Source organism: Lygodium microphyllum, chromosome 6 (assembly GCF_053477565.2).
Source record: "Lygodium microphyllum isolate KBCC chromosome 6, Lygodium_microphyllum_v1.1.10, whole genome shotgun sequence".
NCBI lineage: Eukaryota > Viridiplantae > Streptophyta > Polypodiopsida > Schizaeales > Lygodiaceae > Lygodium > Lygodium microphyllum.
The window spans coordinates 28,690,294-28,706,540 of record NC_141140.1 but is presented as its reverse complement, the minus strand read 5'-3'; the positions used below and the strand labels follow the sequence as shown (position 1 = coordinate 28,706,540).

The 16,247-nt window shown below is 39.4% G+C and overlaps 1 protein-coding gene across 1 annotated transcript; it reads right to left on the bottom strand.

Annotated features, from left to right (window-relative positions):
• Positions 1–2,476: 2,476 nt before the first annotated feature.
• LOC148034416 (1-deoxy-D-xylulose-5-phosphate synthase 1, chloroplastic-like) lies at positions 2,477–8,511 on the bottom strand. The gene is made up of 10 exons (XM_087679359.1): positions 8,273–8,511; positions 7,909–8,118; positions 7,554–7,718; positions 7,123–7,273; positions 6,442–6,713; positions 5,815–6,088; positions 4,807–5,129; positions 3,851–4,132; positions 3,113–3,397; positions 2,477–2,899 (listed from the first exon to the last, which is right to left on the bottom strand). Exons 1-10 carry the CDS (start codon positions 8,396–8,398, stop codon positions 2,750–2,752), a joined length of 2,238 nt encoding a protein of 745 aa, XP_087535485.1. The 5' UTR covers positions 8,399–8,511; the 3' UTR covers positions 2,477–2,749.
• Positions 8,512–16,247: the final 7,736 nt, after the last annotated feature.

Genomic DNA, 16,247 nt, shown 5'->3' with positions numbered 1-16,247 from the left:
GATGATGGAAAGCACCTTAAACATGGAATCATGTATTAGAATATGGTTGGAAGTTTGGTCTATTTGATAATACTAAAAACTTGAGCTATGATATTGGAATAGCAAGAAACAATCTACAGTAACTAATACCATATTAGAGAATTTGGGAATATCCCAAGTTTCACTTTCAAATAAGGAGTAAAGATTTGACCAAGTGGCTAGATATTAACCCCATATGTGAGAGTGGGACTTGGGGGGATTGCTTATATAGTATCTAGGGAAATTTTCACCTTCAAGTAAGGAGATAAGATTTGACCATGGGTCCAAATATTAATCACATTAGGAATTTTCAAACTTTATGAAAATTTCTAAATTCATGAATATCTGGTGTGACTAGAGTATTTTTAAGAATAGAGATGCACTATTGTGGGATAGCAATAGTAGCATGTGAGTAAACATGGTTGTGATAACAAGGCGTATTTATAAATATCCTTATCTATGAATTTTTCCTAAATAAAACGTAACCCTTTTCTATTTAATCTATAAATAATACATTTATATTACATCCTTTTGTATGTAAAAATTATATTTTTTAAAATACCTTATTTTGAATCCACATGATGCACACATATTCATGAGTAACTTACTCGAGAGAAATAGACTTGGTCCACATCAAAACAATAGCCAAGTCGTAGACATATTTACCAAGGCATTGGATAAAGATATTACTTCAGAAGTTCTTTGTGAATTCTTTATGTGGAAGGTCATACTCCACTTGAGAAAGAGTATTGACATATTTGCATAAGTATATTAGACTGCTACCATATGTATGCGGAGTAATAAAAGAGAAGAAGGTAGCATGATGTTATTTGGAAAAAGTCAACAAAAAGATACCTATCTACTACTTCTCAACAGTGTGTGTATATATGAGGAAGAGAATGAAGAATGAAGAAGAAGACAAAGATTATTGAGCCCTCAATCTTGCGCATCTAAGGTCTTTCCATTCCTCTTCCAATCTTTCATGAGGGTGATAACAATGATGTATATATGCATGGAAAAAGCACAAATAGGCTTGAGAGCACATATAATATTTTTACTACATCCATTACACATGGTAGAGGTATGAACTATACTTTACCTAAGAAATGATAAATTTGTATCATGATTGTGGATATGCATATGCAATCCATCATGCTAAGTAATAATGATCCAATTTCCTTCTTCATCCTTTCTATTGTTAACTTTCATTGATATATATTTGTTTTTCTCTCTAGTATTATGACTACTACAAAGTAAGAGACCAAAAAGTAGAAAATTATGAAACATTATATTTTCTCTTCTATCTAATATTATAATGTACATCACTATAAAGCTAAATAGTACATGAGATCGTTTGTAATAGGTAGGTGGGGAGTTGTGAGAGTGTGAAAATAAATTAATCCCTATTTTAGTGTGTATTTATAGTAACATAATTGATAAATTATGACGAAAGTACTTTTCAAGGAGGTAGAAGCTTCAATATGTGCTTATCTTCTACTTTCATTTAACAATAATAAAAAATTTCAATACAAACTTAACAAGAAACTTAAACCCTAAACCCAAAATGATTATGGAGAGCTAATAAGGAGACTACAATATGATTCGGAGTGGGGAAGCAAGGAACTATGAGAGTGTAGAAATCAAAACCCTAATTTCTTTACACACCCATGACCATAGAAAGATGAAAATTTACCATAGCAAAGTAACTCTCTAAGAGAGAGATATGCTCCAATATAGCTTATATCATACCTAAACATCATATAAATCAAGAAACTTAATACAAATCAAGAAAGCAAGGATTAATCTCAACCCCTTAAGCATAACATAATAAAGACGACTTATATGTGAGAAGTGAGAAGATAAGATGGGGTTTAGGTTTTGCACATGATGTGCTACTACAAGTAGAATAGATTATATACATAATTTTAACACCCAAATTGCTCATTGCTTTGAGAATAGAGGTCGAAACTTGATGAAATTTTAGCAATAAAGAGAGAGAAGGGGAAGATTGTATTGCTAAATTGTTATATCAATATAAGTTTGGATGAGAGAGAAAACTTAAAATTGAAGATCTAAAAAATTCAGGGGTGGGGACAATGGAGGATGGAGTCTAAAAAATCCTTGCAAGATCTCATTCACCCAAATTTTTAATCAAAATCTTCTCCTTGATCTCTTTATTGATAAGAACCCAAGCCTTGGAGAGAGAATATCTACTTGACAAAGATGTCAATATCTAAGCCTTCTTATTCAACAATCCAAAGGGCCCACCTCTTAAATTGTACTATTTACAAGGACCCAAAAGGGAGTTCTTTTTTCCTAATGACACATTTAACCTTTACAGCATTTAACCCCTAAATATATTATACTCTCTAAACCTAAGGTATGTCATATGAAAACAACATGAAAAGTCCAAATGCCTCCAAAATCTATTAAAAAGAGTCAAATATCATATTTGAACAACACCAATTTAGAAATGTTGTGATTGTTGAAAATATATGTTGGGAAACAAATTAGAAAAAGAGATTATTTGTGCCCATAGGCCTAATTTCTCATTTTGAAATGATTTGTCCAAATAAGAAAGATATCTCTTCTCATTTTGACCATTTCTTTCAAATTTAGAATTGATCATATGAGATTAGTGACTTAGAATACATCTTGCACTATACTTTCCATTGTGTTGACTAGAATTGTGTATTATGTACAAACATGAATGAGAGCCTTTTGCCTCATACTAGGTTTTGAGTTCTAGAGCTTCTCTGGATTTTCCAAGAAGGGACATTACAGTCGCAGCAATGTGGGATGCAGACAAACCAGCCTCTTCAATTTGGTCTTTGGGTGCACCATGGTCAATGTATCTATCTGGAAGAACCATGGGCCTCCACTGAAATATGAAGGAATAAAAGTAAACAAAGGTTAGAATGAAGGACCTAGATATGGGCAAGAAGATAATCCTTCATTTTGTTGAAGAATGCATTTTTTATTTTATTTTTATAATTCATTCATTCAACTTTTCGCCATAAAATGTCAATACTTATTTACACTTTTTAGGATCTAGTGAACCATGCATGCTCCTTTTATATGTGCAACAACTCACCTTAAGGTTTCCATCTAAAAGTCCATCAATTGCAAGAAAGTGGCAAACATGTGATGCAAATCCACCAATGGATCCCTCTTCAACTGTTATTAGATACTCATGGTTCTTTGCTAAAGATCTTAGCATGCCTTTATCCAAGGGTTTGCAAAAACGAGCATCCGCTATAGTCACAGGGACACCATGGTTAAGTAGGATATTGTGTGCACTCAAACAATTTTGCACAACTGTTCCATAACCTACTATTGCCACTCTTGTTCCCTCGACCAAAATTCTCCCTTTCCCAATCTGTAAAACAAGCATTTAGAATTGAAAATCATGATTATGTACAATAATGCTAGTGAAAATGATTTTAATTACTCATTGTGTGATCTAAGCAGCAAAAAGAGATTAAGTTTTTATTTTCATTCTTTACATACATGACAACTTTGACTTATTCCCTACAATAGAGCCTCTTTTCAAATATATCCTTCCTCTATTGCATGGGCAACCTTACGTCAGTTTATCAAGAAAAGGGAATGTTTGCAACATTGAAAGTCACATGCTGTAAAAATAATAGATTAATCATGTGCTTATAAGTAAAGTCTTTATGATGCATGCACTTTTTTGTGAATATGGAATACACCTAATTAGTTGTCTTGTCTTGTAATGTAGTTTTGTGTGTGCATATATTCCTCAATATATCAATGCATATGTAGGTGTACACCCATGGAAATCTATTCATACTCTTTATACACATACCTCTAAAGGAATTCCCTTATTATTAGGTGGTAGGGGAACACCCACGCCATTTCCTCGCGGATAGCGAATGCAACTTGGCCGATCATCTATTTGATTAGAAGTGGCAACCATGTGAATGAGCTCAGCCTCATTTGAGGGTGCCATGACAACCATATTTGGGAGGCAAGCCATGTAGGTGACATCAAAAGCACCACAATGGGTGGCGCCATCAGCACCCACTAATCCAGCACGGTCCATGGCAAAGCGAACTGGTAGCTTTTGGAGGTCAACATCATGGACAACCTGGGGACATGTTAAAGACATATAATAATGTTATAAAACAAATTTGAGAGAAACTTGAAAAAGAAAGTTACAGGTGTTAAAGACTTGGATCTAGCTTGTCTTTCCTCATTGCTATAGTCTCTCTAAATAGTAGAGCACATTACGATATGTCAATTGGAGCCCTAGGAGTAAGACATAAAAGGTAATTGGGTGTTCCTATGGAAAGTTGGCAAGTGGACGGATGTATGTGTACCACCTCTGTAATTTGATACTGAGCAGTTTAGCCTCAAAATGATTTGCCAATTTTACTCTCGATGTGGGTTGCCATCATAATCTATATAAATAGTTGAAGAGTTTTATAACAAAGTGGTACCAAGAGCATCTTTGAAATTTTAGAATTATTTATTTGTGTATTTCACTCGAACACTGTAGTCGTATATTGCAAGAAGTGTTGTATTTTGCACTATGGGAAACTCTATGGTATGTCCATTAAACAATGTTAGGGGTGGTCTTGGTCCCCCTGTTGGAGCAAGACGCTAGGTATGGGGTGGGTTCCTCAATGGGATCTCACGATACGGTAAATGTTTGAGAAATGGGAGAATGTCTAGGAGTTCGTGTGCATGCATACATACACATAGACAGACGTAGATATATACATATATATAATCCCATGCAGCGAAGTATATTGGTACAACCTGGTCGTAGCCACGCTGGAGGAAGGAGGAGTAGATGGCGCAGAAGGGGCGGAGGCCTTCGGTGGCGAGGCCGGCGGCGAAGGTGACGGCGTGCTGCTCGGCGATGCCCACGTCGAAGCAGCGCTCGGGGAAGCGCTTGTGGAAGAGGTTGAGGCCCGTGCCCCCGCCCATCGCCGCGTGGATTGCCACCACCTTAGCGTCCGCCTCCGCCTCCGCGATCAGCGCCTCCGCGAAGTACTGCGTGTACGACAGCGTCCGCGGGCCCGCCCCCTTCGCCTCTTCCTTCAGCTGCTTCCCCGTCGACGGCTCAAACTTCACCACCCCTGCACGGCCGCATTTTAGTATAACATTCAGCATAACCATTGCACGCGCTTATACATACATACATTATATATACATATATGTGTATATAACCATCAAGAGGATGTGTTGTGTTTGTACACATGCATATCTACACATTTATGTATATATATGTATGTGTGTCTGGGTGCAAAGTTATGTACATATATATATCATATATGCACATGCAAGTGATGCTTCCAACCGACATGTGTGCATCCCTCTAGGTGTACCTACACCATGAGCTCCTTCAAGGGAGTTACCACATAGCTAGCTCAAAATGATGAAGCATCAAAACTAGTATGAGGGACTGCTTAGAGACCCCTATCCCAATTGCACACTAGGCCTAGGGTCCCCTATCCTAATTGAAGAAGGGATCCTAGGCATAAGGTAACCATCATAGCCTTCCATAAATACCCAAATACAATTCAATATGTGAGCATATGTGATTGTGTGGATTTTTGTGTGTGTCTATGTGCATATATGTGTTTGTGTGTGTGTGCACGTGCACACGTGTGTGCGTGTGTGTGTGTGCACGACATCTTATTCTCACTTCATCAACCTCATCTTTGCCACATGTGAATAGTCCCCTTCCATACCCCCATCCCTCTCATAACCATAATATTCAAGTTCATCTCGCCACGTAATTAATATTTTGTATGCTCTTACCATGGTACTTGTCTGCTGCCCTTTCTGCAAATGGGTATCCTTTCCCTTTCTCTGTTACCACATGAATTAGTACTGGTCCTGATGCAGGTGTAGACTTTACTTTTGTAAGGATTGTCACAAGGTCATCTATGTTGTGGCCATCTACAGGTCCAATGTAATAGAGCTTTAACTCTTCAAACAAAGTGGATCCTGAACCACTAATCATCCCTCTTGCATACTCATCAACCTTGGAGGCAATCTCATGAGTGGTACCTCCAATTTGCTTTGTGAGACCCTGTAGAAGGAAATGTTTTTTGGGTGAGTGAATGCAATTGCATTCTCATGCCAAAGAATCTAGATATTAAGTTAGTAAATGAGATGGATATCTATCCATAACAATCCCATTTAAATGTGTGTCCATTCCAAGTAACTATGCATGTTTCTTCTTACTATATCAATACATGATGTATACTTCATGCATGTGACATCCATCTTTAGGAAGATTGGTAATTAGACATAGACCCCATCACATGTAAGCATAGAAATGTACTTTCTAAATAGGGATACTTAGCCCATATGAGTATCTAGTTTTGCAAGGTGTTCTCAAGTTTTCATTAGGATATGATAATCAAGTAATAGTAGGTATACCTTGGCAGCCTCTCTAAGCATGCGAAATTTACGACTAGATTGGAGCTTAGCAAGGGCACTACTAAGGGCCCCAACAGGGGGAGCAGGGCCATCTACAGTGGCAGTGGGGAGTGAGACTTGCTTATTGTCATTGAGAATGATGATGAGGTTAGAGTCGAGGTAGCCTGCATTGTTCATAGCTTCATAGGCTTGGCCTGCTGTCATGGCACCATCCCCAATCACTGCCACCACATGGTTTGCTTTGCCTAGCAAATCTCGCCCAACTGCCATGCCTGTTGACAAAAAAAAGCCTTATTTTAATATGCTAGTGATTCACATTTACTCTCATCTTGCATAGACCTACCACTATTTTACACATCCTTGTGCATACATACAAGTTTTTAGCTACCTAAACTAAATGTGAGTAATTGAGCTTAATAGTGTTGTTATAGTTTTTGAAACCACCATATTCAAATGTGGCCTCTTAAAGTTTTGGCTTACAATACGATTCCAGAGGACTTGAGTCTCCAAAATAAAAAAGATTGAGTTTGTGTTTTGAACTTGTTACTTAAGTGAAGGCTTTAAGTTTCTAGCTTTTCCCAATGATTGTATTTACTTAGGAACTATCATCAAGCTACCTCACAATACATTGAGTGCTGACAACTTCTTCATTTTACTAAATTAGAATAAAACCTTAATTACCAAGGCCTGCCGATATACTAGTGGAGCTATGCCCTGCACCAAAAGGATCGTACTCGCTCTCACTCCGTTTCGTAAAACCGGATAGACCAGAGGTTTGCCTCATGGTGTGCATCCTATTTCGTCTACCAGTAAGGATCTTGTGGGGATAAGTCTGCAATGTCAAAGCACACATATATTGAATGTACTTGACTAAACTATTGTATCTCAAAATATAGGACTTAGACATGCAAGTTAACCCAACAATATTATCTGTACTTTCCATAAGGGCTACTTGTCCAAACAAGTAGTGATGGGCTTACCCAATCTCCATGTTTCAAAGGAACTACTTGTGCAAGTTACTAAGCGTGATGTTTAGTGTTTTGATCAACACTTAAAGTAGGCTCTCCTAGCATCTCGATTAATTCCTAGATAGAAGTAGAATCTAGTGTGACCTGATGGCCAACGTCCCAAAGAATCCTGTCGTGGGGAGCGTCGAACACATGATGAAGGGCAACTGTGAGCTCCACCACTCCCAGCCCCGCCCCCAAATGCCCTCCTGTCTTTGCCACTGAAAATATCATCTCGGTCCGGACCTCCTCCGCCAGCTCCTTCAATTCCTGCAGCCCATATTAACATTTGGAAATTCAGTCAGTCACTGAAACAGATATCATGATCAGTGCATCATTAATCTCACAATCTAATAAGTGGATGTATTAATCATCATTAACCTCACAATTGATAACTTATTTCAATCAATCTTGTTGCTGCGGCAGCTTGTCAAGATTTGCTTCGCAATTAGTGTCTTACTTCTGAGGAAAGGTTCTTCATATGAACCGGGTAATTGATGGTGTCCAATATGGGAGTTGGCGGCTTCTCTTTGTAATACTCAGGCACACTAGAATAACTGCTATTGGCAGTACTGAGTTTATACTGGTTAGCGCCATTAGCGTCCTTCGGAGAGCTGGCATTGGCTCTGACAATCCGATTAAGGGAGTTATAGTCATTGGCCGCCGGCAGCTGGCAGAATGCGTCGACATCCGAAGTTAAGACAGAAATTTTGATGTTAGGAGAGATTAAGAAAGAGTGATTAAATTGGCAGGGTGTGATTAATTATTCTGTCTGATTAACTATGCTAGAGAAAGGAGATTAAATTAAGAGGGCACACAATCACCTGATGGGATGGCGTGTTAAAGCACGGCTTAGTGCAAAAGGAGCTTCTGATATGCTTGCTGCGGGCATCGACACGATTCTGTCGATGCAGGTGTGTGATATAAGAGCTGGCGATGGTGGTCGCCATTCCGATTGTACAGTCTGCTACTATGACTGACCTACTTAATTATGAATGGTCTGAACATTAGCTTTCTCAGTATCGTGATGTGCTCACATACAAGCGCATGCACTTAAAATATGCGCGAGGCGGGGGCTCATTGCCTCTCTCTTGCAACAGCACATAAGAGCAGCATATGGGCACCCGCATAATGACAAACCCCTCCCTTGTCTCAACGCTCGCCTGCGATACCCTCCCCTTATTAGTCACCATTCTTAATCCCTTAGCGGCAGGTGCCGGCCGTCTCTCTCGTCCATTTCCTCGTTCTTTTTCCCACTCTATCGATCTACTCTCTCCCTTGCTTGTGGGACTTGTAAGTGAACAATTATTTTATTTAGTCCATATATTCCTTCGCCTAATAATATCTTTCTTGCCGGGTTTCAAAATCCTTGATTCTTCATTTAAACACATTTCTTTAAACCGAAAAATATTTGCGCTTGATTCTGTAATCTATTGTTGATTACCTCAATGATTTAGTTTCTTAAATCGAAGACTAACCAAAGCTACCAATAAGATTAAGCAGCGCATTTCCTTTGTCTTAGTGTCAATTAAACTCTAACAAACAAAAAACCAAGTCAATAAATTTAAGATTAAGCATAAACACTTCATATATCTTACCATAAACTAAATATGTGCTAGACAACTTTCTTGCTCCAATGTCTCTTAGGGTTCTTCTCCTTAAAAAAATTTCAGTACTACATATAGTTCATTGTAAGATGAGTCTCCTCAAGTTGCATTATTGAGGCACTTTGGAAATGCTTAAAGTTATCAATTCTTTAACCTTTATCTCTTTTAACTAGGTCTTTAAAGAATTCTCAAATCGGGTTTCTATATATACAACAACAATCCAAAGCTAGGTCCCTTTCCATTGGTCCATATTTGAACTTTTAATAATTGATTAGAGTCACATCTTTGTGATTACATTGTCTATATATGCTAGCAAATTCAAAAAAAGATAATAACTAATGAACCATTACGTACAATAAAAATCCAAAATGTCAAATAAAATATCCTAAAATCTAAGGAGTGTTAGAAGTGGTATAGTAATGGGAGCATACACAAGAGCTAAAATAAACTATTGAACACAAGAGGAAAGAGAAAGAAAGAGAGAACACTACTAAGATAACTCAAAGATGTGCTCGAGAAATGGAATCCATATAGTCATGTACAATAGTGAGTCATTGGATGTGTGGACAGTGGCACTAGCACTGGCTTCTCTCTCCAACAGGAAGTCCACCTCATGAATGATGATGATGATGATGACCGAGGAGGAGGAGCCCCAATATATAGGCATAAAATAGATCCCAAATAATGCTAGTTGACTAGCATTAATGATGGCCAACTTGCATCATAAATGCCAAAATGACATGAAATGACTGGCACAAAAATGCCTAAAATAGCTATAGTATGCCTAGCCCTAAATGGCATGCACAGACTCACACATGAGCTAGCAATCTTGCTAACAAGTAGTACTACCATTGTACCATCTATTTATACTATTCACTTCCATTATATCATTGAAGTGATGAGCTACTTCTCAAACTAGTCTGAAGCTCGAGCAACAATGAAGGATAATGCTAAGGAGATGGCCAGCTTTATTATGGAGTAAATTGTTTGCGGTTTTGGTCCACCAAAGGAGTTAGTATCTGATCAAGAGACACACTTTCTGAATAAGATTATAGCACCCTTAACAGAAGCTTTGAAGATTAAACATAATAAAATCGCCCCATATAATCTGCAAGTAAATGGTCGAAGCCGAGGGTACGAATAAGCAGTTTCTAGGTATCTTATCCAAGATAGTGTCTAAAAGTAAGCGAGATTGGGATAATAAATTGTATATGGCGGTTTGGCCTTACAACATGGCGTTTAAGAGAGCTACATGCCGGTTTAAGCTAGTATATGGGGAAGAGTGTGTCTTACCATTGGAAATAAAGCTGCCCATTATGCAATTCACTCTCAATCATTCATTGGGTGAGACAGAAGCATTGCAAGAAAGATTTATTTCTCTTGTGAAAGATGAGAATGATCTAAGCTTACTTGGAGGAGCTATGGCGGGAGAGCAAAGAGAGAGACCAAATGGGAACTCCAACAGTCACAATGTGTGATCGGGCCTTCCTTTATTCAAACTGTCACTAAACGAATAAAGAATAAAGTGACGGTGACGGGCGCCTACCACCTACAGTGTGCAATGGCGGGTACTGTCAGTATAGTAATACACGGGCGGCTAGGTAGAGGCGCCTTTACCCCCAACAACCTCCCACTTAAAGGCGAATATGCCCCAGTGAGGAGTGAAAAGAAAAAAGAAAAGATAGTACAATGTACACATGTACAACAGGATGAGAAAAAACGTCACCTCATCTAATGCCCATCAATCTCGTCAGGAAGGTAAAGCACTCAGTAATAAGGCTTTTCGTTAAACCAAAAGGCCATACGTGCGCATTAATTTGGTGAGTAGAAACAAAAAGAAATAGTTCTTGGTAGGGAAGGTGAGGTTGCAAGAGTTTTTTTTTTGAAATTGGAGACGGGGGGGGGTAGGGTAGTTGCTGGGTGGGGAGGAAAGGAAGCCTGATGGAAAGAAAAGGCGCCGAGAAAAGAGGGGAAAGAAGAGCCTCAATGCCAACTTGCAACCAACTGCCGTCCCGCATCGCACAAACAAGAAGAAAACAAGAAATGCCAATAATTTATTATCTTTAACAATCAACCATTGAAGAAATAATAGTAATTTATCGCACTCCCTGGGAACGTCATTGGTGCTCAGAAAGCGGCAAATAACGATCGTCGATGGGAAGGAAGATAGGCGAGGGTGGCGAAACCCACACTCGAGGAGCACATTCAAAGAAAAGAGAAGCAACGTTTTTAGGATAGCGAGGGGAACGTGACAGCAGCAATTTCCGAAGATGACCCCGACGGCAGCTGACGGGAGGGAAATGGAATCCATATATAGTCATGTACAATAGTGAGTCATTGGATGTGTGGACAGTGGCACTAGCACTAGCTTCTCTCTCCAACAGGAAGTCCACCTCATGAATGATGATGATGATGATGACCGAGGAGGAGGAGCCCCAATATATAGGCATAAATTAGATCCCAGATAATGCTAGTTGACTAGCATTAATGATGGCCAACTTGCATCATAAATGCCAAAATGACATGAAATGACTGGCACAAAAATGCCTAAAATAGCTATAGTATGCCTAGCCCTAAATGGCATGCACAGACTCACACATGAGCTAGCAATCTTGCTAACAAGTAGTACTACCATTGTACCATCTATTTATACTATTCACTTCCATTATATCATTGAAGCGACCAACTACTTCTCAAACAGGTCTGAAGCTTGAGCAACAATGAAGGATAATGCTAAGGAGATGTCCAGCTTTATTATGGAGTAAATTGTTTGCCATTTTGGTCCACCAAAGAAGTTAGTATCTGATCGAGAGTCACACTTTCTAAATAAGGTTATAGTACCCTTAACAGAAGCTTTGAAGATTAAACATAATAAAATCACCCCATAATGATGGAACCTAGAACGGGCCGGCATTGGCACATACATTGCCTTCCTAGACATCTTGCGTTTGTATTACGTCGTTTGTAGTCCACTCTTCTCTCACCCACTACTCCTCAGAGGGAGTCCCTTACACATTGCCTAATGGCACGAAGCACAGACATAGGGGGTCCTCCAACGGCTGAATGCCGCCACCCCTCTGTGACTCTCCTACACCTTGAGGATTGGCTCCTCGATGCGTCGCTCAACATATAAACATTTCACACAAAATCCACTCAAGGTACCATTTAATCGTATACAGGAATGTACCATGGTCCTTACTTCTCTTTCCCCTAGACCCCACAACTAGCCTATGGCTTAGGGTGTCCTGTCTCTCACTCAACGTGGGTCAAGGTCCTAATGAAAGAAATTACTGTGCATCCAGGATTTCGGATACCTTTAAATATTTCCATGATTTATGCATAGTGTGGATGCTAAGTGCTCAAGCAATTATAAAATCAATATTGTGCACATGTGAAAAACATCCTTTCAATGATTTTCAACTACCGTTCTTATGCGGCGTTGCACGAACCTAGCACCAAGGAAACCCTCGTGCTACTAGGCCCTTATTTTATAATTATTCACCGACCTATATGGCATGCAAACAAAAACCAGCAATCTTTTCATCATTTTACTCCACATCTAGATACATTTTAACTACTTTTCCCTCCCATCGATCAAATGTTGCATTGCTGTATAGATTTATAAGGCATTTTGCCATCATTTTATGTGTAAAAAGCGGGAAAAACACACTAGAACAAGAAGGTGGGGTTGAACTGAGGCAAATCCTCATGCTTCAATCCCCACAAACATTCACAAACATTGTCCGTAATTTTCATTAATTTTCCGCACCCAAAATGCATTTTTCCCCTATTTTTAGTGATTTTTCTCTATTTTCCTTGTATTTTTCCTTATTTTTTGCATTATTTAATTACTGAAAATTCAAAATAGGTTATGGGATGTGGCCCTTAGTTCCGTCTTGTAGCAAAAATGAAAATTTAGTTGGTGTTCCTATTCATTCTTCCATTTCATGCCCAAAAACATCATTTTCCCTTGATTTTTCATATTTTACGTGTTTTAGTGTATTATTTTGGGCCACAAGATGCATGTTTTTCTGATTTTCTGATTATGATCAACAAGTACTCATGGAAAACAGCAACATAAACAATTTTTAGCCCACATGAACAACATTTTATCAATCAAAAGCCATGAAATCTCAAATTTCCTTTGAAAAAATTGAATTACCGCTTATTTGCGTGTTTCGGGTTTCATGTCCATGGCTGCAAATCTGAAAATCAGCAACACTTCATGCTCATGACGATCACAAATCACCATTTCCAGCCCGTGGAGCAATCCGATCGATGCCGGACAAGCCTCCACCATTCTTTCTTCTTCCTTCCTCTTCCCACATGAACTTGCCTTTAGAAGAGAGAGAGGAAGGAGAGAGAAATACTAGATTTCCATCTCAGCATTCAGGACATCAATTGAGGAGCGAAGGACGGCGATAGAGTCAGCATTCAGGAGGGAAGCAAGGGCCAATGTCTGTTGGGTAGGTTGTTTGCAGGCTGCATGAGGCATCTCCATCCATATGGCGCTTTTTTCGGCGTGATGTAGGCGCCATCTTCTCCTCCTCTCTCTCTCCACGATTTTCTTCTAACTTTTCATGTGGCATTTTCAAATTGGGCTCCCAAAGGTCATGCCCACTTTGGCCACTTTAATGTCCACCTCTTCGCATCTTGACCGTTTCCTTGGCCATTTTCCCGTCCGGACTTGGAATTAAACTCTGAAAAATCTTGGGCGTCCGGCTTGACTTCACGCATTGGCTAGTAGCTCATGTCAACCCGCATGACTGTCTGAAAAATTATGAAAAATCAACAAGTGTCGCTCGAGCGCCTTTAAAACACTTTGGTGCTTAAAATCGTCCTAGATCGAGCCGCCGCCTTTGACGTTGAATATTTTTCCCTTGATATTCATAAATTTTTAGCTATTTTTAAGCACTTTCCGGCACCAAAATTCCGCTCTCATTGGCTGATGCCAGGAGGCATATTCCACGGTGGATTCCGTGAGTTTTTATGGTGGATTCCGTAAACTTAGATGACCGGGGCTCTTACACAAAGTGGATTCTTTGTGCGAGAAGTTGATGGGGACGCCTGTCCTTTTCGGGCGTTTCATTAATTTAGTGTGTACATGGGTGATTCCATAGCGGGTGATTCCGCAAAATGCATATTAAATTAATAAACGTTAATGAGTTTAGAGTGCGCACTCGTAATAAATTAAGGTTAGGATTTATTTCTAACCAGTTGATTTATTTATGTAGCTGAAGACTGCTAGGTATTCACTTTTGTCGGTTTAATTGTATTATTTTACTAACGATTGTGAATGCTTCAGTTGATGTGTAGAGATAGCAGCAGTGGCGGAGGAAAGCATTGGAGTCTAGCGAGTATTCGACCTATGGATTATATTTTGATAGGCGCCACGCCTATATTTTGTTATGTGTATTGAGGCATCGATTATTTATTATTATTTTGTATGCGCCTATGCGCACGGATATGTTATTTCTATTTGGGACATTGTGTTGGGCGTGCCAGACTCTTTCTTTATTTCCTATTTTTGTAAAAGCAAACTCAAAAGCTAAAAGCTTGTCATATTTTTGTAAATTGGGCTATTATTGAGCATGAAGATGGAAATATACATAAAATATATGCCTTGTGAAGTGCTCACACAAGGCATGGGGGGAGATTGAACCCAATTGGTCTCTTGCTCTTGTCGTTCATGCTTTTTACATTGTTTTTTGTGCAAAAAGGCAGAGTTCATTGTTCTTGGGGACCTTCCGGGATTCACTACGTGAGCATACTGCGACCGATCTGCGCACCAGTGGTATCAGAGCAGAGCTGAGATCAAGAGCTTCCAATCGCTACCCATCTCATGCGAAGGCGGAGCTCCTGGAACGATCGGGCTCTACAGTCAATCTCGTCGCGAACCGTCGATACAAGCAGACTTCTGGCGATCAAGAACCCCTGTTTCTACTCTCAGATCGCGAAGGACCAGGCTGTACAGGCGGAGGACCACGCATTCATCTCCTTCATCAAGTCGTCAAAAACCAGAGCTAAGTTTCATCACTACAAGCCTAAAAGCTTAAGAATCAAAAGTATTAAAGCTTAGTATTAAGCTTTAATAAGCTTAACCTCATAAATTCCATCTCGGGCGGCATCAGTATCTTCTCGTCGAGTTCAAACGCGACGTCAACGTGCCGCGATACCAGAAAATCACATTTGGCTTAGTAAGCCATAAGTCCCATAACTAAGCTAAGTCAGACAAGACAAATCTCCAGCAAGTCAGCAACTCCAAGTCCTACACTCCAGAAATCAAGTTTTGCAAGTCAATCGTGATCAAGTCCTGCAAGTTCACTAAGCCGGCTAAGTTTGCAACTCTGCAAGTCACCTAAGTCTGCAACTCTGCAAGTCAGACTAGTCAACTGGAGTCAGAACTGACTAGTGCTCAAAACTCCTAGAAGGGTTGTTCCTGCGCAGAAACTCCGAACTACAAAGTTGTTCGTGGCAAGGTATTCTACCCATACGCAGGCTCGTTGAAGTATTTTCGGCATACAAAGAAGGAAAAATCGCAGATTTTCTAAAAATTGAGAAAGAAATACCCAAAAACACATAGCCTTGTAACCCCGAATTTGAGCTACGCTCATCCCGCTAACCTGATTTTGAGTGAGAAATGTCTTTTGAGTTTTACAGGATGACGGAACCACATATGGATGATCCTATGGTTGAAGACGACCTACCTGAGCCTACCATGGAACAAAAGCTGGATCTAATCATGATGCAATTGGAAGAAGAACGAAGGGCTAGGCAAGCATTGCAAGTACAATTGACAAAATTACAAAGAGCGTCTACCGACAAAGAAGAACCTCAAGCAGAAGATTTGATTCAACGTACTATCAACGCTACTCTTGAAGCTCAAACCATTCGCAAGGAATCAAAGATAAGTAAACGAAGTTTCAAATTTCACACTTTCAATGGCATACGAGAAGGAAAGACTGTTTTATCATTCATTAGCCAGTTTGATGACTATTTCCATGAGGAAACTTATCTAGAAAAAGATAAAATCAAGTGTGTTACTAATCATTTGGTAGACAGAGCATCACTTTGGTGGACTGTAGTACGCAAGAGCATAGAATGTCCTGCTACTTGGGAAGATTTCAAGAAGAAGTTCATGCAGAATTTCCTACCACCGCAATTTCATGAGAAGGCTATCAAGCAATATGAT

Bases quoted from the DNA above. Each gene is read 5' to 3' on its own strand.
- LOC148034416 (XM_087679359.1), bottom strand. From the start codon at position 8,398: ATGGCGACCACCATCGCCAGCTCTTATATCACACACCTGCATCGACAG. The intron at 5,130-5,814 runs GTAAGAGCATAC...GCGGCCGTGCAG, and splicing joins GGCAGCAGACAAGTACCATG to GGGTGGTGAAGTTTGAGCCG. The intron at 3,398-3,850 runs GTATGTGTATAA...CTTGTTTTACAG, and splicing joins ATAAGGGAATTCCTTTAGAG to ATTGGGAAAGGGAGAATTTT.